This window comes from Vombatus ursinus, unplaced genomic scaffold, assembly GCF_900497805.2.
Source record: "Vombatus ursinus unplaced genomic scaffold, bare-nosed wombat genome assembly UNPS02000582.1, whole genome shotgun sequence".
NCBI lineage: Eukaryota > Metazoa > Chordata > Mammalia > Diprotodontia > Vombatidae > Vombatus > Vombatus ursinus.
This window is the reverse complement of record NW_020940360.1, coordinates 4,662,278-4,686,578: the sequence shown is the minus strand read 5'-3', so window position 1 is coordinate 4,686,578 and position 24,301 is coordinate 4,662,278. Positions and strand designations below refer to the sequence as shown.

The following is a 24,301-nucleotide window of genomic DNA, read 5'->3' as shown; positions in this document are numbered from 1 at the left end:
CTATCTATCTATCTATCTATCTATCTATCTATCTATCTATCTATCTACACATCTACACATACATACACATATATACATACACACAGATACACACATATATATGTGTGTGTGTACTTAATAAGTACTTGTTGAATTTTATTCTCAATTTCTAACTTTTACTCTTTTATACTTTTCTATAGGCATCTAGGTGGCTTAGTAGATAGAGTGCTGGGCTTGAAGTCAGAAAGACCAGAGTTCAAATTTAGCCTTAGACACTACCTAGCTAGGTGATTCTGGGAAAGTCACTTAACCTCTGTTTGCCTTAATCCACTAGAGAAGGAAATGGCAAACCACTCTAGTATTTTTGCCAAGAAAACCCTGTACAGGATCATAAAAAGTTGGACAGGACTGAACAACAAAACTTTTCTGTAGTTTCTCTACTTTATATCTTTTGTGCTTTTTTATAGAACAAATTTTGGGTGAATTGAGCAAATGACAGTTTTTTAAATAAGTAATTTATTTATTTTTAGTTTTCAACATTAACTTCCATAAGATTTTGAGTTTTAAATTTTCTTTTTTTTTTCTTTTTTTTTTTCTTTCTTTTTAGGCAGTTGGGGTTAAGTGGCTTCCCCAGGGTCACACAGCTAGTAAGTGTCAAGTGTTTGGTCTGAGGCTGGATTTGAACTCAGGTACTGCTGACTTCAGGGTCAGTGCTGAGTTTTAAATTTTCTCCTCCTTCCTCTCCTCCTTCCTCCCCAAGATGGTGTGCAATCTGATATAGGCTCTACTTATACATTCATATTAAGCATATTTTCACGTTAGTCATGATGTAAAAAAAATTTAGAACTAATGGGAGGAACCACAAGAAAGAAGAAACAAAACAACAACAACAAAAGAAAAGGAGAGCAAATCATATGCTTCCGTCTGCATTCAGACTCCATACTTTTTTCTCTGGATGTGGATAGCATTTTCCATTGTGAGTCTTTTGGAGTTGTCTTAGATCCTTGCATTGCTGAGAAGAGCTAAGTCTATCAAAGTGGGTCATCGCACGATGTGGCTGTTACTGTGTACAGTGTTCTCCTGGTTCTGCTCATTTCATTCAGCATCATTTCATATAGATCTTTCCAGGTTTTTCTGAAGTCCTCCCTCTCATCCTTTCTTATAGCACAGTAGTATTCCATTACATTCATATACCACAACTTGTTCAGCCATTTCCCAATTGATGGGCATCCTCTCAATTTCCAATTCTTTGCCACCACAAGAAGAGCTGCTATAAATGTTTTTGTACATGTGGGTACTTTTCCCGTTTTTATGATCTCTTTGGGATACAGACCTAGAAGTGGTATTGCTGGGTCAAAGGATATGCCCAGTTTTATAGCTCTTTGGGCATAGTTCCAAATTGCTCTCCAGAATGGTTGGATCAGTGCACAACTCCACCAAATCACAATTAAAAAAAAAACAAACATGAAGTAAACCTTTTTTTTTTTTTGTAGAGTTAACAGTAGCTCTTAAATGAAATGTGTGGATTTTTATTTGCTGGTTAGACTAAGTAGAAACAGTTCTTAAATTGAGACTAGTTAGAATTGAAAGTTTTTTTGTTTAACGGTCCATTCAGTTATATCTTTATGCTAGATATTTATTTCATAATAGCTACTTTCATCACTTAATTTAGTTAATTGTGATCAACTGGCAAACTTATTTACATCTAGTCTTGGAACATTTAAATAGTAAAATGAAGTTTCTACTTTTATTTGTGTTTCACATTTATGCTATAGTGTTAAAGTTTTAAAAAGCAATTTTTGTGAAAATTGGCTTTCTTGTCAGTATATTTGTCAGTATAATTGTTAGGACTGTCTGCAGGAACTTAAAATAAGTGAAAATGTGTCCATCTTATTTCTTTATTTCTTTCCATAGTGGAGGTATTGTGTGTAGCTCACTCTTCATGTTGAAGATGGAGGGTTATCATTACAAGCAGTGGTTATTTTTACTATATTGTATTATAGTTATACCCTTGGGTCTTATTGGGATGTGAAGAGCTTTTGGTACCTAAACTCATTGGCCTATATTGTTGTGCTTTATCAATTCTTGTGTTTAATTTTTCTAATCTTTTCTATGTCTTTCCTCAGCGTCTCCTATAGCTGCTCACTTTCTGCTTCTTTTTCTGGAACAGTCTCTCCCCACAGTATCCTGATTTGCTGATTCTTATTTTTGATGATTTTGAAAACTAGACCACCTTTGATCCTTGTTAGAATCTCTGCATATTAAGAATGAATAGCTGCTGCTAATTACCATCACTAAAGTCCTACTCTAATGCCTCATTGTATCTTGGAGGTGACTCAGATGTCTTGAAGGCTGTTCTTCTGAACAGAAGTTCTGGCAGCTCCTACTACACTGAAAAGGCCAGTCAGACCTGGTGATAAGAGTGTATGTCTACTGTAGAGGAGCAGCTTAGCCAAGTCATGAGCAGCTCTTCACCAGGTTGATTGTTGGTGATTAAACTGCAGCCTTAGCAACTCTTAAAGACTCTTCTAGATTTTAAAAAGTCATGCTCTGCATGTGTGGTGAGAGTACTCACATTGAGGAAATCAGAGCTCCATGATGTGTTAGCATATTGAATTTCCTGAAGCTTCTTAAAGTCTTCAAGTGAGGGCTTGATGGGCTTTTATTTGAATAAAGTGCATACTGTTTTAGGACATGGACTTTATCACATCTATTTTGACTGGTCAGAATCCTTTTTTGCTTACTTCTTGGTTTTTGACTATGGTCCAGAAAGATTGTTGGATATTATGCCTAGTTTTATAGATGTTTTTGAACTGTTATATCTTGTATAAAAATTTCTTGAAGTTTTTTTTTTGCTTGTCAAAAATGTATTAAGTTTGGCATTGTAACTGGATCTTAATCTTTGAGACCATAAGCTGTTGTATTTTTGTTGTGTGAGCCAGTCCCTTGCACACACTAGGCACTTAATAAATTTGGATTCAATTTAATAGAATCGACATTAGTAATTTTAATTTTTCTTAGGTCTTGTGAATGTGATTTATTTTAAATGTATGAAGTAAAGAATCCTACTTTGTTTTCATCTGTATTTTATGAACAATATTGCTGTTCTGCCTTCTTTGCTATGTAAGGAATAAAAAATTGATTATAGGTAACCCTCTGATATAAGATTTTTACCCCCTTTAGCATGGTGTTAGTTTGTATATCCAGGATAAAGAAGGTTTATCAGCTTTGGATCTTGTAATGAAGGACAGACCAGCCCATGTAGTATTCAAGAATACTGGTAAGATATATTCTTATGAACACGTGTTCTTCATAGTTTCATAGATTTAAAGCTGGAAGAGACCTGAAAGGTTATCTAGTTGACTCCCTCTCTCATTTGTCAGATGAGGAAATTGAGATCCAAACAAGTATGTTATTGGGGACCTGTTGATGACTTTTATTCCTAGCAATATGCTTATGAAAATGTATATTTGTTCTAATAAGCTGATTTTAATGTGAGCATCTTCAAGAATTACTCTTGGTGGTGGTTTTTATGACACTTTGTTCCATTCTGCATTTGTTACCTTTTAGACATACATTTAGAGACACTGGGGGACAAGAGAATGAGATCTGGTCTTGGGGAGAAAAGTAGCAATTGAATATGTGACTAATGAAGAGTTTAGCATAAAAGGGGAGAAGGTAGAGAAAGAATGAATGAATATGGCTCCACCTACCAATATGGACCATCATGTCAGTGTAATTTGTTTTCTTCTTGCTTTGGGAATGATCGAGGGGAAAAGGAGAAGTTATATGCTTTTCATCTGATAAACGGGGAAGGAACTGAATGAAAGCTGCCCAAAAAAGAATGAAAATAAGGATACCACTTTTCCCATTTTACCCTCAACCTCTAGCACTGAGCTGTAGTTTCTTCGATAGTTAAAATATTTTCACTATTGTGGATACTACCACCATCTAGGATGCAAACTTCAATCCCTGCAAATGAAACAGAGATAAAAAACAGACATAATTCTATCACAGATTAAGACTAAAGATTTATATTACAAACCCAGACTGTAATGCCCTAATATTAATCCTGGTGTAGTTTCACATTTACAAAAGAAAACCTATTGAAAGCGAAGATTTCCTTAGTAGCTAGTATTGAATTCCACATTGGCTAATTTAAGGTTCTTCTTTATTTGGAACAATATGATCACAGATGATCTTAATAATCTCATAATTCGAATAAGTTGAAAACATAGTTATAAATATGATCATATTCTCCACTTTTAGTTTTGTTTTACTTGTTTAAATTAGTGAAGTTTAAATTAGTGAAGTTAAATATGCTTACAATTATCAATGTTAATAAAAGTAAGCTTTTATTGTTTGAAAATAGAAAAGTAAAATGAACACTCATTTTCATCTTAGATCCTACAGATGTCTACACTTGGGGAAATAACATAAATTTTACCCTGGGTCATGGAAGCCAAAATAGTAAGCATCATCCTGAGTTGGTGGATCTGTTCTCCAGAGCTGGAATTTATATCAAGCAGGTATTTTGTAGTATAACATTTAATACTTCTGGAATCCTAAAAAGCAACAGCTAAAATCTGTTTGATAATTTAGGTTTTTATTTAGATTAATGTTGAACAGGTGAGTAATATGTTTTCATGAAGAAATCAGACTTATATTAATATATTCTTTTTTTTAGCAAGAACTCACCTATATTTCCTTTTATTTGGGGAAATTAATCATTAAGTCTTTGAAGCTATTATATAAGCTGGTACCTGTAGGAAGCCAGGAGGTGAAGATGAGAAGGGAGAGAGTTCTAGGCATGGGGGATAATCAGGGAAAATGGTTAGAGTTGGGAGATAGAATGTATTGTTTGAGGAACAGCAAGGAGGCCCCTGTCACTGAATGGTAGAGTATGAGGTGAATAAGAAGTAAGAAAACTGGAAAGGTAAAGAAGGGATTAAGTTACGAAGGACTCTGAATGCTAAGCAGAAAATTTTATATTTGATCCTGGAGATGATAGGGAGCCAGTGGAGTTTGTTGACAGGGGAGGGGAAGGAAACGTTACACGGTCAGACTGATACTTTAGAAAGATCACTTTTGACAGCTGACTGGAGGATGAACTGGAATAGGGAGAGACTTGAGTCAGGGAGATGAATCCAGATGTGAGGTGATAAGGCCTGTACCAGGGAGGTGGCGGTGTCAGAGGAGAGGAGGTATATTTGAGAGTTGTTATGAAAGTAAAATCAGTGGATTTAATATGAGAAATGAGAGTGGGGAGTCTAGAATACACAGTTCTGAACCTGGGTAATGGGGTTGATGGTGGTCTCCTTGACAGTAAAAGGGATATTTGGAAGAGGGAAGAATTCCAGGGGAAAGATAATGAATTCAGTTTTAAACTTGTTAAATTGTCTATGGCACATTCAGTTTGAGATGTCTAATAGGCAATTGGAGATGGGAGTCTGGAGGTTAAGAAAGGTTAGGGCTAGATAAGTAGATTTGAGAATCATCAGCATAGAGATGATAATTGAATCTATGTAAACTGATGAGATCACCAAGTGTAGTAGAGTAGAAGCCTGGGAGACACCCCCTTTAGGAGGTGTGACTTGGATGAAGAGTCAACAAAAGAGACTGAGAAGGAACTGTCAGACAGGTAGGAAGACAATTGGTTAGAGTAGTATCTTGGAAACCTAGGGAGAAGAGAGTATCAAGGAGAAAGGTTGATTGACAGTGTCAGAGGCTGCAGAGCAGTCCAGAAGGTGATAATTGAGAAAAGGCTGTCAGATTTTGCAACTAAGAGATCATTGGTAACTTTAGAGAAAGAGCAGTTTTGGTTGAATAATAATGAGGTCAAAAAGCCAGACTGTAGAATGTTAAGAGCATGAGAGGAAAGGAAGTGGAGTCATAGATGGTAAATTGTCCTCTTAAGGTGGTTAGTCACTACAGGGAGGAGAAATATGGGATAATAACTAGTGGAGGTGAATGGATCAAATTAAGGTGTTTTGAGGATGGAATTGATAAAATACATTGGAATTATTGGTTAGGCAGAAAACAACAGAGTTTTTCAACTTTCATAGAAAATCACAGAGACAGAAGGGGATAGGTTGGGGAGAAATACTTTCTAAGTTCTCCAAGACAGCATAAAGAAAAAATAAAACTGCCCTTTTCAAAACTTGAAGCAACAGCAACACAGAACCAAAGAAACCTGCTTCATTCTTAAGGTTTTGCACATATATTTTTCAAACTGCGTAGGAATTATTATTGCCTCTTCTTTTCCCCTACAGGCATATGTCTAGAACTTTTCTTTGTTTTAGCCTGTATCTTTCTCTTTGTCTAGCCATAAAGACATTTGTTACTGCTTTACAAGGTGTTAGATACACAAATGTTTGTTATAGATCTCTTTGGTATCTTGTTTAAAGACTAGCCTAGTTTACTTTGAAAGAGAGAGGGCCACCTATGGGTGCCAAGTTTTGATCTGAGAATTATAGACTAAACTTGCATAGTTCTTCTGTGTCTAGCTTTTCAGTATTGTTTTAATCTTGGAAAGAGTTTGGTTCCAGAGTGGTTAAGTTCATGCACTTCGAGTGCTGGTCCCCCTTACCCACCACATCCAGTCCTGTTCATTCTACCTCTACAACATTTCTGAAATGTGTCCCCTTCATGCCATTTGCATGGCCACCATCCTAATTTAGATCTTAGCATCTTCACCTGGACTACTGCAATGACTTCCTACTTGGTTTCTCTGTGTCTCAAGTCTTTCCTCTCACCTCACTCCTGGCCATAGCTGCCAAAATCATATTTCTAAAGAATAGATCTGATGGTATTATTCCTCTGTTGAAAACGTACCAGTGTCCCTTTATTGCCTCTAGAATTACATACAAGCTCTTCTTGTTGACTTTTAAAGCTTTTCACAGTCTGATTCCAGCCTACTTTTTCAAAGCTTATTGTTCATTGCTCCTCTTAATCTTCTTTCTGTTTTTCATATGCTGCATGTCATCTCATATATCCATAAAGGAACGAAAAAGCATTTATTAAGCATATACTATGTGCCAAGCACTGTGCCTTTGAATACACTGCCCTCAAAGCCTAGAGTATGCTCCCTGTTCACTGCTGCCGTTTAGAATCCCTAGCTCCTTTCAAAACTTAGCTTGTATTGCTTCCTACTGGAGACCTTTCCCCTCAGCTTCTGTACTTTGCATGTATTTATATGTGTATGAGTTGTTTTCCCTTATAGAATGTAAGTTCCTAGAAGGCAGGTATCATCTACTTTTTTCTTTGTATGCCCAGTGCCTAGCAAATAGTAGGTGGTTAATAAAAGCTTGTTGATTGAAGATTTTAAGTTCCCTTCACTCTGTCTCTTTTGTAAGCTAGTGCCTGGTTCTTTAGCTTTAAAATTTTTGAATTTGAATATAATTATAACTAGAAAGCATGTTATGTTGATAGGATCTTTAATAAAATTCTTTTTTCCCTTCTATAGGTGGTACTTTGTACATTTCATTCCGTTTTTCTGTCTCAGAAAGGGCAAGTTTACACCTGTGGTCATGGTCAAGGAGGACGCCTAGGTCATGGAGATGAACAAACATGCCTGGTATTTTGAAAAACAATTTTAATGCATAATTTGTTCAGTTTTATAAGACCTTGATTAATTAGAAATTTTAATTTTCAGGATATTCACATTTAGGAAAATAACATGTACAAATAATATCAAGAATGCACTAAAACAAATTAACTACAGTTTAAAAGCATATATTCAAAATGATAATGAAAAATGACTTTATAAATCCTTATTCGTCTAAGAAAATTAGGTTTATTATGATTCATGTACTTATAACTCATTGAACGAAATGGTATACATCTTATATTTTCAGTAAGAATTTGAAACAAAAATAAGTTTTTGTTTAATCCAGAGTTAACAAGATTATCCCAATCCCTAAATATTCAGTTAAATAAGGTTTTATTTTATAATATTAAATTTCTTTGTCACGGGTTGTGGTTTAGGAATTTAGGGTACTGTTTCCTTATAAAACCTCAAATTTTATTCTTTTGCTGCCTAATTTCATGGCCAATGAGTTTAAGTCAGTGGGATCACATAAATTTATTTCTTATTTTTCAAAATTAAAATTCTTTTTCCTTAAAAGTCAGATGAAAAAATCTTTCCTTTGGCATATTGTACCATCTGTTAGAAGATATTGTTAAGTAAAAGGAAAGGTGATGTAAAAAAAACCAAAACAAACAAAAACTATCTATAGTCTTCCAAGGTTTTATAATGCTTCTGTTTATATCTTCTTGAATCAAGGTTTTTGTGGGGATGTTAGTCCAGGGTCAGTGGGTATGTAAGTAAGTAAGTAAGTAAGAGCTCTGACTAGTGACTGTGCCTGAAAAGGCACTTATAAACATTATTAGTGATGTGATGTACATTGTTTTCACATACCAATGAACATTTTGGCTAGAGACCTCTCTTTGTTCTTAGCAAAATAATTAATATAGATAAACTAGGCACATCCTAAGTTCTTAGTAAATATTTGTTGAATTGTTTCATTTAAGCAGCTTGCATGATTCTGTCCTAAAGAAACAAGTACCCATTCTTTTACAAACTGGTATCTCCCTTGAGGAAAGGGAGCATTTATTTTGTGGAGAAATGACCTATTTATGGATTCCACTTTGGACTATAGCACCCATAGTTATTTCATTTTTACTAGAGTAATTTTTTTCTAGAATTAAAATTTTTTTATTTACTAGAATAAATGTATGATAATAAATTTAATAATCCTTTGTATTTTAGGTCCCTAGGCTTGTGGAAGGACTAATTGGTCATAACTGCTCCCAAGTGGCAGCTGCTAAGGATCATACTGTTGTTTTAACTGAAGAAGGAGGTGTTTATACTTTTGGTCTAAATACTTTTCATCAATTGGGTATTATTCCTCCACCAGCTAGGTGCAGTGTACCAAGACAGGTAAAATATCTTTAGTTTTCCACCTTAATGACTAAAAATATCAAAGATATTAGGATAGTAGCTTATTTTTCTTTTCAGTATTGTTAATCAGTATATCATTTGCACATATAAACATTAACAAATATTAAAAATTTATACTATATTGCATATCAGATTTGTGCACTGGTCTTTTCCTGTGTTTGATTTCAAAGTTAGTACTACATGTGACTTTGTTTTTATTTATTTTTTATATCGAGAGAGGATGTCTTACTAGATTGCTATATTCAGAGTCAGGAAGAGCAGGGTTAAAAACGATGGGCGAGTCACTTAATTTCACTGAGTTTTAGTTTCGTCATCTGCAAGATGAGGATTTTGTGAGGCATGTGTAAATTCCTTTAGGGTAGAGACTTTTTTTTCTTATTTGATATACAGCTCTTAATATAGTGCTTGGAACATAGTAGGTGCTTAGTAAATGTTTATTGTATTGTGTATCATAAAGGTTCAAATGAGATTATATAAAACACTTTGTAAACTTTCAAGTGCTAGATAAATGTCATTAGCATTATTATTAGTAGCAAATAGATTGGTAAATGGGATTTGTTAATGATCAAATACTTTCTAGACCTACAAACCTCTAAATTACAGTCTAGTGTTCTAGTGTGTATTTAGTGTTCTGCTGCTTAAATATCCTCTATTAGCAAAAGAAGCTTAGGACACAGGACAGTTGACCATTTTGTAGATACTGTATAGTTATACAGTTTTAGTAGATTTTGTTCATATAACAGACCTTTGTAAATATGTTGAATAAAATGAGAGCTTATGAGTTTGGCTCAGATGACTAAGATAAATATTAAAGTTCAGATTTATTAAAAGGAAGCAAATTTCTAGATAAAGGCATTATATTTTTTTTCTTGTTACAGATTGCTTAAATAAACTGATAAATGTTAAGATTTAGACTTATTGAAGGTAATCATATTTTGAGATAAGGACATCATTTTTTTCTTGTTACAGAACCTTGTTAAGTAAACTTGTTAAATGAACTTGCTAAGTGAACCTTAATTTTCCGTTCAACTAGTTTTTAAATGAATTAGCCAGAGAACTCCATTCTTGAATCATTTTATCCATTCTTAAATGCTAGATAACAAGGAACATATACTTGCCACAGATATCGTATGTTTTTATGTATAGATTCAGGCAAAAAATCTGAAAGGGAGAACAATTATTGGAGTGGCTGCCGGCAGGTTCCATACAGTACTGTGGACTAAAGAAGCTGTTTATACTATGGGACTAAATGGTGGACAACTAGGTGAGAGACTTTTATTAATAATACCTGAAATTTAAATTTGAAATAGTTCAAAAACCTTCAAAAATGATATTTTGTAATACACTTGATTTGTTCAATCCCCTGTAGGTTATTTACTAGATCCCAATGGAGAAAAGTGTGTAACGGCTCCCCGGCAAGTCTCAGCTCTGCATCATAAAGATGTCACTGTGTCCTTGGTTGCTGCAAGTGATGGTGCCACAGTGTGTGTTACAAAAAAAGGAGATATTTATTTACTTGCTGATTATCAGTGCAAGAAGATGGCTTCAAAGTATGTGTTTACCTGTTTAAAGAATAGTTTTTTATTTCATTTGTCTCATTTTAAAATTTGATATTCAAAGAGCACTATATATATGTATATGTATATATATAAACATATATATGTATATGTAGACATACGTACACATACATATGCACACACATATACATGGATATGATGCTTATGTGGATTGCCTCTTTGGGTATAGATGGTGAATAATTTTTTCCATTTTTGGATAACATTAATGATATTCATAGGAATGTAGAATTTAAGAATATTAGAGATCATTTTAACTCAGTTTCCTCTTTTTAAAGACAAGGAGATTCCTTTCAGAATAGTTAGGTGGTTTATCTGAGGCCAGGTTTGTCAGTTACTTATATTTTGGCAGCACTTGTCTCTGACATGTGACCCCATTGCTGCCATTTCAGGCAATATCTATTGAAGCAGTATTTGGTTGCTAATAATATTTTGTTTTCTACAATGGCATATTTAAGCCTTGTTTCCCTAAATCTCATTCCCCTTCTTCCTCAGCAGCAAATTCTAGTCTCCTTTGTCTCTGACTCCAGACACTTTTTTCTTAAAGTGGCATATATTTCTTACATACTCTATTCTTTTCTGTTACGCAGCCCATTCCATCCCCTCCACCCTTTAACTTGTTTCTAGCTAGCTGTTTAGAACCTGCTATCCTGGTCATAGCTACTTCTTTTTTTACATGGCATGTGGATACTTCTGGGTTTCGTTTCTCCAAGGGTGATGAATAGCAGAAAAGTCAGATATCCAACTACTGGTTTTTGTTATTTTTAGTGTCTTGATAGGGATAATGGGTGTTTTAAGAGTAAGAAGGTGAAAGCCATCAGTGGGATAGTCTTTGCCTTTGATATTCTTGTTTTTGGCTACAGCTTTTGGAATGTTACATTGTTTTCTTATTTATGCATTTCCATGTCATTCTTAATTTTTTATGGTAGGGGTATACTGTTCGTTGACTTGTCAACGGCAAGTAAGAACACCAGCTTTTGAGTTCGAGGATCTGTATTCAGAACCTAAATCTGATACTTATTTGCTATTTGACCTTGAGCAAGGTATTTAGATTCTTGGGCTTCCGTTTCCTCATCTATAAAATGGGAGAATTGTACTAGATGGCCTCTTAGGTCCCTTCTAGTTTTATATTATGCTCTAACATGATTTCTTTCACCCCCATGATTCATGCCTAAATAGTATGTTTTCTGTCTTGCATTAATATAGATTATTTGTTTTCACAACTGGTTATTACTTAGATTTGTTTGGAGTCATAGAAACTATGGATTTTTCCATTGCTTGAGAAGCAGTGAATACTGTGGGAATGAACAATGTGCCTGGAATGGGGCCCTGTTCAGGCAGGTGGAGCGAAGCACAAAAATTGATTGTTTGCTGAGTGCCGCCTGCAAAGGTACGGCCTGAAGTGGGAGTTGAGGATACCCTGACTTAGTGGGAGATGTCAGGAGAGAAGGAACATTCAGTACTAGAGTGTATTGAGAGCAGGAACCCAGAAGCAAGTACAGGGCCTAGCACATAGTAAATGATTGATTGAGATGATTGCCAGGAATACAATATCCCCCTGATTTTCATTAGCACAAGAAAATGTCAAGCATATAAAAAGAAGAAGCTTAGAATGAAGGGAAGTTTGTCAACAGTAGAATGGGACTTCAGAGGATACAGTGGAATGGAAGAGTAGAGGGGGATATGGAGCATCTGGGGAAAAGCAGAACAAGTTTCATCCCACTTCTGTGTTAAAGTCTTTCAAATACTTGGCAGGTATCATTTCTTCTTTAAGTCTTCTCCATGCTGGTTATCTTCACCCATTTCTTTCTTCAGATTCTCATATAGGATAAGCTTAAATCCTTTCATCCTTATTGCTCTTCTTTGGACACTCTCTAACTTAACATTGCCCTTTCTACACTGGTGCACAGAATTGAATATAATACTTTAGATATGATCTGACCAAGGTAAAGTATAGAGGCACTATCACCTTCTTATTCCTGGAAGTAATGTCTCTCCCAATGTGTCCTAAGGTCTTATGAAGCCTTTTTGGCTACCGTATCATGTTATTGCCTTATATTGAGTTGTAGTCCCTTAAAATCCTCAGATCTTTACTTGTAAAGTTGAGTTTTTTGAGCCCAAGTGTAAAACTTTACATTTGTCCCTTTTAAATTCTATTTTACTATATTTGGCCCAGTGTTCTATCCTGATAAACAAGGTCTAAATCCTGACTGTTATCTTATGTATTATCTGTCTCTCCTAGCATATTTCCTTAAATGAAATCATTGTAAAAATATTAAGTAGCATAGGGCAAACCTAACAGAGTCCTGGGTGACTGCACTGAAGACCTTCCAAATGAATATCAAATCATTAATGACTGCTGTTGGGTCGTTGAGTTCTGGCCTCTACATCTCTCCATTTTTTTTCCCCTGCAGGAATGTCAGCCAAAATCCAGAGCCCCTTTAGGGTAGTCTCCCTGCTGCTCTGATGACCGTTGAAACTTTACTTCTGTGATAGATTTGATGCCTTTGGAGCAAGACATCTTGTGCTTATTGCTTCTTGAGACTCAGGATCCTTTATGTAGGTGACTGATATGGTGAATGAGTTCTCGGAGCTTGACAAAGCTCACAAGAGGTGCCAACCTCAAAACCTTCCAAAATGACATGGGATATGCATACTCAAAAAACATCTTACATGCAGAGCAAACATACATCTGCCAAACTTGGAGTTCCTGCACACATGTCTCATTAGTGCTTTTGATATCCTGAGGCTCAGAATCTGTGCTAGATGTCCCTTCACAACATTCTGTCTTTTTCTTCCTCTCCTCAAAGAAAGTGTAGATCTAATGGACAAGAGAATGTAGTAAAATTTGGTATACTTGTGTCAGAAATTATTCCAGTTTTCCTCTGTATGCCCACTACTTCAATCTCTAAATGTAGGCCTGTGGTATCTATTGTGCCTTTCTTAGGGCTGTGCCATTTTCACTGCCCTCAGATATGTAGGCTTATAAGTTATATTTCCTGAATTCTTTATGGATATAAAATATACACTAGACTACTGAAAGTTTTTTTGATTTTATTTTGGTCTGGACCTTTGATTTCATCACGGTAAGGCACTGTGTATAAATGCCTCCTGATGAAGATTGGAAACTCTTTTGTAACTTGAGAATCTTAGAGAGTTACCTAGGTGTCTGATAGGGTAGGTGAGTTTTCCACAATCACATAGCTAATATGTGTTGGAGACAGGACTTCAACCTGGGTGTTCTCTACTCTGAGGCTAGCCCTCTATCTACTATTCCATACTGTCTCTTTAATGTATGTTTTTATATTTCTAGTATCGTATGTTCAAAAATGGCAATAAAATTATGAAGTAAGTAAAAGATGGTTTTTTTTTTTTTTATCACCTTCCTACCCCCTCTTCCAAGGTGCCTAATAACTTGCTTCATGTTCTCATACAATTTTGGTCAAATACCTCCATAGGATTTTTACCCTTTGATAGGCATCTCTTTGAGGCCACAAAGAATGGATCATTAATTGTTGAATTTCAGGCACTGTAACAGATGGGGAGACATTTTAGGGTAAAGAATCTATCCTTTATCCCTCAAATCATACTGTGTAGCTGAATACTTGTAGGGATATCCTTGTTTTCTTTGCTTCCTAAATACAGGTTGTATCTAGATCTTTAATACAAAAGATCTTTAATACAGAAGAGTGTTACAGAGTAAAAGTTTCAGTTAGCAAAGAAGACTAATTTATACAAAGATGACTAATTTACTTTAGCATATTAGGCAGATCATTTTATCTCTTTTGAACCTAAAAACTGTTCAAAGTTGTTCGTGTCACTGAGATACTGTATAGCTGGAAAAGCACAGAAGTTTAAGGATAATAGATGAGTTAATTCAGAAATAGAGATATTTTATTTTAGTTAGCTCTTTTCAAAACTAACCTTATGAGGAAGTGTATGTGATATCAAAGGCACCAGGATGGTTGTAGCTGTTTACTTCTTTACTTGTGGAATAATACTAGAACGTATAATTCTTCATAGTTTCATTAATTTGGCTTTTTCTTTGTTGAAATGCAAATAATTTTTGGATAATGAATATTTTAAGCTTTATCAGTCTTTTATCCTGTAGTGTGAAGGAGTTTATTAAGGTTTTGGTAGAGGGTTAGGGAAAGAGAATAGGAGAACATTGGCTGCTTATTGAGGGCCCAAGTAAGGTGGGTGGAAGCACAGTAGAAGGAGGATCAGGCTTAGAAAGGGGATGCTGGGTATAACTAAGCCAAACTCTGATCACTTCACAATTTTGTGTCATTTAAGTTTGCCTCTACTGCTTGCTATACTAGGTAGTTTTTTAAAGTTAAGCATTTTCTTTTGTGGGGAATGCTAACCTATTACTCTTCTATTTATTTAGGCAACTCAACTTGAAAAAGGTTCTTGTGTCTGGGGGACATATGGAATATAAAGTTGATCCTCAGCATCTGAAAGAGAATGGGGGTCAAAAAATTTGTATTCTTGCACTAGATGAAGCTGGGAGAGTAAGTATATATAAGTAGTTTCTTTTATAATTAGACATATATGAGGATAAATAAAGATATCTAGATGTGTGTGTTTTCGGTTTTTAAAAAATATTTTGTTTCCCTAAATTACTTTGGAATTTAATGTTGCATAATTAGGGGATGATATTTGAAGGGGAACTACGATTACAACTAGATAAACTTTTGCTAGTGCTGTTATATTACTCGGATAATACTGCTTTGTTAAATCCTGATTTAAATAGCTTCTTTGCTGTCTTATAGAATGGAAATAATGGTAGGCATTTTGAGTGTGATTCCCTAAAAGCCATATTGAAGCCTTGCCTACGTCAGAATGAATTTCAAAAATGTAAAACAGAATTTAACATACATTTTTAAATGCAAAAATTATGAATTGGTAGCTCTAAGAAAAAGAAAATTGAAGGCAGTTTGTTGTAGTAAAAAGAAGGCAAGATTTGAAGTTAGGGACCTGGTTTTGAATCTTTTCTTTGTTACTTTCTGCCTATGTAAATTTGAATAAATCCCTTAGCCTTTCTGGATTGTTTCCTTAGCCAGAAAGTGAAGGAATTGCACCAGGTGAGCTCTAAGGTCCTTTCCAGCTCTACATCTGTGATGCTATGACTTTTTTTTTCTCTTTACTTTTTATTCTTTATTTAGTAAATAGATTAATTTCAATACTTCACAACTTTCTTGATTTCATAGACATGGCTATTTCTTTCACCAATGTCAATTGTAACACCTCCATAGCTTAGCAGAAGGTCTTCATGAGGTGTGCTAGCCTAACAAATTCATCATTTGGTGGTTAACCTTTTGCTGAGCCTTTCTGACCTTAACTAAGTTGGTGTTCTGATGAAAGGCATACAGGCCATTGTTAGATTTTTACACAGTGTTACCAGGTTGTTGAGGCCTGCCAGAGTAGTATGTGCAAACAGACACATGCATATAGAGGTACAAGCATATCGATAGGAAGTAATTATAGGGACTAGACCTGTCATTTTATTGACATAAAGAACCTTTAGATGAAGAAACTACAAATTCAAATTGGTACCTTCTCTGTCAAAATCTTCTTTAAGATTTATATTTTAAAGTTATCTAGAGCAGTGATATCCAACTCATGTAGAAATGAGGACCACTAATCTGTACATAAGGATCCTTGAAGGCTACATGTGACTTAGCACACTTGAGCTGGGTGTTTGACATCACTGACCTAGAACACTGAGTGGTTAAGTGACATACCCAGCGTTAGCCATTATGTGTCAGGGGAAGGACCTAAAGCCAACTCTGTTTCTTATACACTGCTCCCTTTTGTGTGTAGAATTCAAGTTAGTCCCTTAGAATTAGTGCAAGGAAAGTAGGAAGAATATCTCTATTTTCTTTTGAAAAGGCAGAATATTGACTTTTGTTCTCTGAGCTAAAATGTTTGTAAACCAGTACAGGGAATGCCATTTTGATAAATATATAATGTGCCTGCATGCATGTGCGCGCGCACACACACATACTCCTATCTATTCACACACTTATATTTTGCATGAATGACACTGAGAAAGTTATAGTTACTGGAAAATGATTTGTTCTGTAATTTCATATAGCCTTTTTTCCTCCAGTGATGAAACTTAGGCACATTTTAGTATCATCATCATCTATTTTCATAGTTTGGCATTTTAAATGAAGTGCTAATCTTATGGCTCCACCTACTGGCATGTTTTAGGTGTATACTCAACTCTCTTTTTCAGTTTTGTATTCAAATGAACCCTATGAAGTCAAAGTTCAAAATACTTTTAGACGAATGTTGTAAGTTATTTCCAGTAATGGGAAGGAGAGAAGGGTCAGGAATAACCTAAAATAGCATTAAATTAGAAGTGTTTTATACTTGCCTGTGGAATTACATTTGGACTATATACATTTAGAGTATATCTAGAGAGCTAATTTGAGAAAAATGAGTTCAGTTAGCAGATGTGTATTGGTCACCTATCCCTGGTTGACTATATAAAGCACTGTGGAATGTAACTTAAAAATGCCCATTTTCTTTATACCGATTCCTGGCATAGTTCTTTTTTATGGTCTTCCATTCTAGGAATAGACAGGTCTCTCTGAAGTAAACCAATAATAAAATGCCCCCATTGAACCTTACCTGGGTCCAGGACCTAGGTTTCAAAGGTTTTCTTATTACTCAGCACAGTAAGAGAGCAACCAAGCAATGTCAGTCCATAAACATTAAGTACCTTCTTTGTGTGCCGGGTACTGTATTAGCTGCTGAGACAAAAGCTGAAATTACCTAAAGATCTGGAGAGGATGTCTGAATAAAAACCTGGCCTATAAGCAGATAAATTAAACTCTTATCTCTTCCATGTAGTAGTGTATGGGAGAAAAGGTGCTTTTTTTGTTTCTATAGTAGAACTCTGAGGCCCTCACTTCAGCTCAGAAGAATGTTTAGCCCTTGTGTAGCTATCTATAACTCGGGTGTACTAACATTTATCTAACACTGTGTGCCACACACTGTGTTGTGTGTTATTATCTTATCTAATTTGGTCCTCACAGCAACTCTGGGAGGTAGGTATTATTATTATCCCCATTTTTATAGATGAGGAAACTGAGGAACACTGAGGTTAAATGACTTGTCCAGGATCACACAGCTACTAAGTGTCTGAGGCAGTATTTGAATTTGGGTCTTCCTGACTCCAGGCCTGGCATTCTACCCACCGTGCCACCTAGGTATACTGTGTAAAAGCTGATTGTTTTTTTAAGTTGCCTCTTTTATCTTCTGGGACTAGATTAGTTTTTTCTATAATAGCTTAGTGGTATGGGAGTAAGATTATAACATATATCCTTTCCTTTTCACCACATTTTTTCAGAATTTGGTATATAGTTATGTAAACTTCCCCCCTTGAGTTAGCCAAGTGTGCTAATGTTATGCATACATTAATATGTCACTGGTTACATTCCAAAGATGAATTCCTAATAATTTGGTCTAAAATTCCCTGTTAACTTAGAGATTGTAATAAAGTTTCAAGAAAAGCAAAGATATTAGAAAGGTTAGCTTTATTTTTTGCATTTAAATGATGGAATATTTGAAGGAACAGGTTTAATGTAGTTAATTGCAGTTTTTTAAGCTACTTTAGGTGTCTACTTTGGACAGTAGATGGCACTCTAATCCCTTTTTTATGTCCAGTGGATGCTATTTCTTTAGCTTATATTTTCATGCATTTAGGGAAGAGTACTAGGTGGAGAAAAACTTAGTACTCCATGTATTGAATATAGATTTAACCATAATTTTCTCTCCCCCTTTCCATTAGCACACATGAGTTGATTGTTTTCTCTTTAGATCTCCACGGATTGTGTTTTAGAAACTGTTTAGCATGGAGAGTACAGTTCCTATTATCTCTATGCATACTTACTTTTTTTTTTTACTTTATATTTCTCTCTTTCTTTTGGCATGTGGTCTACTATGACTCATGGGTGTTTGAAAAAAAAAAAGATTATACCTAATTATAACAAGAAGTCTTAACCTTTATTTGTCACGTGGTCCCTTTCAACAGTCTAGTGAACCTTTTCAACCCCTTCTTAGAATAATATTTTCGAATGGATAAAATATATAGGATTACAAAGAAAACCAGTTACATTGAAATAATTGCCAAAATATTTTTTAAAAAACCAAGTTTATAAACCCAATTTTAAGGATCCCTGAATTGTAAATACTTTTGTTATTAAATGTCAGACTCATAAAAGAGGGAAAAAAAAATACAGTGTTTTGACCACTTTGTGCTATGCCAGCTAAATTGTTTTCTACCATGATAAAACATATTCTGTTATCTGAGAGTGGGATATAAAAGTGTAAAGGCAATCCAAGAATAAATATAGTCCTATTAGAGCAAGATTCTTACATGCCATTTGGCATTTTTTAAAAAGACCTGATAAATTAATCTTGTTCCTCTTTTTCTTCCCCATTTACTTTTTAAATGATGTATTTATGGTTTGGGTTGTTTACATCATAGGCATTTGTCAATGTATCCCACCCCCCACTCTGAGCCCCTCATAGAACTCTCCCTTTTATAAAGAAAAACAGTTAAGCAAAAACAACTGACAAAATGACATGACAAATAGTGCATGCAACATCCTACTACTATTGTTTCACTCACTGTTGTACGAAGAGAAGAAAAATGAATGTGTTTCATTGTTTATTCTCTGGGACCAAGATTGGCAATTTTGACTGCCCTTTCATAGTGTGTGTTCTTAGGGCTTTACCCAGTCTGTCCTCTAGTCCTGTAATGTATTCCGTTCTCTCAGAAACCCTGGTTTCCTTCAAAGCTCGGGTCAAGAGCCACATGAATTATTTTCTGATCATCACCCCACCCAGTTCCCAGTACTTCTCCCCATTCACAGATTACCTTGAATGTATTTATATAGGTACACGTTGTATCTCTCAATAATTAATGCCAACTCCTTGAGGACAGAGACTATTTTATTTTGGTATTTGTATTATCCTCCATTCCTAGCAGTGCTTAAACACAGCAGGCACATAAAGCTTATTAATTAGCTTATTATAGTCATTGTGTCCATTGTCCACCTGTTTCTGCTTCTCTTTAATCAACTTATTGTCTTCCTATGTTGTTTGAATTCCTCATATCCATTGTTTCTTATGACTTACTAGCATTACAATATATTCATGTACAACTATTCAGTTATTCTCTAGTTAATAAGTTATTCAGTGATTTCAGTCATGTCTGACTCTTTGTGACCTCATTTGGGGTTTTCTTGGCAAAGATGCTGGAGTGGTTTGCTTTTTCCTTCTCCAGCTCATTTTACAGATAAGGAAACTGAGGCAAACAGGGTTAAGTGACTTGCCTAAGGTTGGTCACACAGCTAGTAGGTGTCTTGAAGCCAGATTTTAACTCAGGACGACTTGTCTTCCTGACTCCAGCCTGGAATTCTATCTACTGTTCTACCTAACTGCTCAGTTAATGGATATCTACTTTGTTTCCAATTATTTTTGCAACTACAAAAAGTACTGTAATGAATATTTGGTGATACTTAGGACCTTTATTTCTGTCTTTGACCTTGTGGCATACGTCCAGGAGTGGAATCAGTAGGTCAAGTTTAATAACTGTTCTTCCATAAATCCAAGTTGTTTTCCAGAGTTGTTGGACCACTTCAGTACTCCACCAACAGTACTTTAGTGTTCTGTTTTCCCACAGCCCTTCCAGTATTGATAATGTAAGCATAGATGGAAACCTTTCCAAGTTTTGCTGCTGACAAGTGTACCTGATGAAGGCTGGAATGAGGGCTGGGTGATTTGAGAACCTTGCCTTCTTTGCTTATTTTGTGCTCTGGCTCAAAATCATTTGTTTGCTGAGACAAAGAGAATCTTGGGCATTGCTAATGGCCTAATAATTGTCTGGGAGAAAGGACTATGATCTCTGCCTAGACATAGGTGTCACAGAGAAAAAATTTTATCTTAGCCTAGGGGCACACTTTCTTATTTTTGCTAGTTGATTGTGGTCTGGTTCTCAGCCTGCTTTTATGGCAAAAAATCTTTGAAGTCATCACACCTATGGATATGAGAGCTGAGATGGATGGCAAGTGATCATGATGAGATGAAGTCCAGAAGCCTCTTTCTTTCTTCTCCCTCCCTCTGTCGATTTCTTCCTCCCTCTCTTCCTTCTTCCTTTTCTTCTTCTTTGCTTCCTTCCATTTGTATTCCCTTTATGCTGAAATGAAAATTTGAATATTCTAGTTAAGGTTTTTCAAAGATGTTTTCTTTAATTCCTATAACATTTAGATTTTGACTGATCAGATGTATTTCTTTATTTTCCAATTGAATTTTGGTATTATTCTAGGTATTTTGCTGGAAATCAGTTAGCAGCTACATGAAACAGTGTCGATGGGCTTATGGTCGCCAGGTCTTCATGTCTGATATTGCTTTAAATAGGAATGAAATACTGTTTGTTACCCAAGATGGTGAAGGATTTACGGGGAAGTGGCTTGAAGAAGGAAAAAAGAATACTGAAAAGAAAGGTCAGTTTATTTCTAAAGAGTCTATTTTACATAAAAATATGTGTCTCTTGTTTTGCAAGTAATTTTACTTTCTTCTCTTATTTTCCCCTTTTAGTGAAATTGTTCATTTCCTTACTTTTGTGTATATGCAATGGGCCTTGATTTTCTCAAGCAATTTATTTGCTCATTGTAATGTACCAGCAGCCCATGAAGTTATATTTTTTTTTATATTTTGTTCTGTGGCTACAGGGAAAGTCTAAAGGAGAGTAGAATTTTACAAGTACTTGAACATTATTAAATTCTGTAGATCAGAGCAATAACATTGCCTTTCATTCTCATAGTGCTCTTCAAGATCAGATTGTTTGAAGAATAGAAGTTTTCTTTTTAAAAAACTAAACAATTGTTGGTAACATTTTTTATTAATACTTAGTTTATTATGGAAAAAGTAGAGATGGGTTTTGTTTACTCCTTTTTGGAAAAAATTCAAGGGAAGATGGTAATTGAAAATAAAAAATACTGTATAATTTTGTCAATTTGCAGTTACTCTTTTGTAAATTAACAACTTTATCAGTTATCTGCAGAATGCTTTTAATTGACTATACATTAAAAGCTGTATGATAGCTAGGCCATTAAATTATTTAATAAATCTAGGGTGACTTGTCATGCCAGTATTATTCTATACATTTTTTTTTGGTCTTATCAGTTAATGTATGTGTCTTAGGAAATGCAAACTAATTTTAAGATGATCCTCAAAATGTAAAATTAAGCTAATCAGCACCCTGGAAAAAGTCATACAATGTGCATGTAATCTTTAAGAAAATGGATAGTGTCTCAAAAGTTGATTTTTAAATTGTTTTGTATTTAGAGCTCATTTTCCCATGGAAGCAATGTTAGGAAGTTAGGTTCCCAAGCTGGCTGGCACAAAACTTCTTAATTAACAAATAATGTACCTAAAGCATAAAAGCTAACTACCTTGTGAATAATGTTTCTAGGGGAAAATGCATTCAGCAGGTCAGATATACATCTTCCTTCTTTTCCAGTGGAATAAAGGATTCATTCTTCCTTTAGCTCTGTCCAAAAGTGAGAGCAGGGACTGTGCCAACACCAAGTTACTGGTGCTGGTTCCTAAAGTTTGGGAAAAATGTTTCAACAGAGAAGGACATGCTGTGTATTTGGGGAGAGGTGGTGGTGGTGGTAAGGAACACAAACTGGGATGTCAGTTTGTGGGGAAAGGGGTAGTATGGTTAGGGCTTCCCATCAGAAAGAATCCTTGGTATTCTGGCATGTTTCCTCATCAATTATCTACAAGCCTTAGAAATTGGTATATTTATTTCATTTTTCCTGGACTGTTTTAGGAATATCACATACTACGCTTTTAACATTTTCTAATTACTTTATTCACTTTGTAAATGGGGGAATTAACAAAACTCTAAAAGAAGCAGTCACAAATAAGAATTAAATTGTGGGTACTTGTACACAAAAGACTGAGAGAAGGTTACTTTCTGAATTATAGGGCTCAGGCTATTCAGGACATTTAATTTGTCTCATGGGGCCTCTAAGTGGGGGATCAGATGATGGAGTGGAATGTATTTGGGGCTGCTACCGGGATTAAGGGGAATAGCAGTAGAGAGGATAAAGGAAATGCAGCTGCTGTGTTCGCTACTTGCCACAATCAGTCCTGCCTCCTCAAACCCCACTCTATTCTTGATTTGATTCAAGATGGAAAAACTACTATCAGAGTGGGGGAAAGGGATGGGCTGGTACAGTGTTGTAGCATCTGAAGAGAGATGGTGAGGGGAAATTAGGGCATTAGAAAAGGATAAGGAATTCCTCTGGTCACCACCTTTTTTGTCTCTTATGTTTTTTTTTTTTAAATGAAGTAGATGTTGGTAAATAGGTCATTGCTTAGATTTCAAAACTAAGTGTGAATTATATTTTGCTATAAATTATTTGGAATTATTTGTAGCATTCTGCAGTTTGTGATCAGGCATAGATGACCCACCAAAATGCCATATGTAGTTTTACCTTTATTATTATTTTGTATTGTTCTACTGAAGTCTTGGTTTAATATCTTAATATGGCATGGAGGTGACTCTGGTTTTTCAAAGATTATACCAGTGGTCATAGCCAAGATGATGAAGTAAGAGAAAGTAGTACAGCCAGGCTCTCCCACAGCTACTCCAGCAATGATCTAAGAAGACCACCAAACCAAATAGTGAATGGGGAAATCAAAGGAAAAACTTCAGAGGGTCATCTTCCTAGCCCAAGATCACAAATTTGACTTACATTCATGTAACCAAGCCAGGAACTATGGAACAGGATCCCTAGAATCATGAACTCATTGCTCAGAGTCTTGGTATGGTTGGACAATATGGAACTCCTAGAGCTTATCTTCTGATTTTGTACTCAGCCTCTTGTCCAGGACAGCAGCTTGGGGCCTAGAATATGGACTCAGAACCTCAAGCATCACCCAGAGCATATTGTGGACCGAGCCTTCATTAAAACTGCATGGGGGTTCTCCTAGATGCTTTCCCTCAGGGCAGCAATACTGGGTTGCCCAGAACAGATTGCTGAAAGAATGACTAAGCAAAAAATGATTAAGAATTATTGTCAGGCCAGGGATGCCTGGGACACAAACTCAAAAGAATTATTCCAAAACACCTACAAGCAAATCCTCAAAGCAAAAACACAGCTTTACCAAAGGATCAATTAGAATTTTTAGAAGAAATCATATGAGTGAAAAATGAATTTAAAATGATATTTTAAATGAAATGAGATGTAGTTGGAAAAGAAATGAGAGCTATGAAGATGAGACTTGGAAAAAGAATTAAAAACTTAGCACAAGAGATATAAAACCTAATCCACACAACAGTTGTTTGCTTGAAAATTAGAATGGATCAAACAGAATTTAATGATTCCATGAGACTACAAGAAATAATAAAGCAAAAAGGTTGAAAAAAATAGAAGAAAATGTAAGGTGCTTCATATCAAAAAACAACTTGGAAAATACATCAGAGAGAGAATTTAAGAATTACTGGACCACTTTGAAGTCATGACAAAAGAAAAAAAAAGAAAAAACTGGCTATCATATTTCAAGAAACCATGAATGAAAACTGCCTAGATTTCTGAGAACCAGAGAACAAAGTGAAAATAGAAAGAATCCATTAGTCACCTCCTGAAAAAAAAACCCAAAGTGAAAGTTTCCAGGGATATCATAGTCAAAAATTAAAACTTTCAAGTCAAAGAAAAAAAATACTACAAGCAGCCAGAATGAAAGAATTCAA

General features: G+C 35.2%; 1 protein-coding gene across 3 annotated transcripts in view; it reads left to right on the top strand.

Annotated features, from left to right (window-relative positions):
* IBTK (inhibitor of Bruton tyrosine kinase) overlaps window positions 1-24,301 on the top strand; it is an 88,537-nt gene that overhangs the window by 12,979 nt on the left and 51,257 nt on the right. For 2 of the 3 annotated variants that reach the window (XM_027854773.1, XM_027854765.1), the window contains exons 3-10: window positions 3,163-3,259; window positions 4,384-4,508; window positions 7,445-7,555; window positions 8,750-8,920; window positions 10,088-10,205; window positions 10,311-10,491; window positions 14,906-15,029; window positions 20,861-21,038. In XM_027854773.1, the coding sequence (XP_027710574.1) occupies window positions 3,163-3,259; window positions 4,384-4,508; window positions 7,445-7,555; window positions 8,750-8,920; window positions 10,088-10,205; window positions 10,311-10,491; window positions 14,906-15,029; window positions 20,861-21,038 (1,105 nt within the window). The remainder of the gene's footprint in view (window positions 1-3,162; window positions 3,260-4,383; window positions 4,509-7,444; window positions 7,556-8,749; window positions 8,921-10,087; window positions 10,206-10,310; window positions 10,492-14,905; window positions 15,030-20,860; window positions 21,039-24,301) is intronic. The other variant, XM_027854778.1, reaches the window with a different exon arrangement.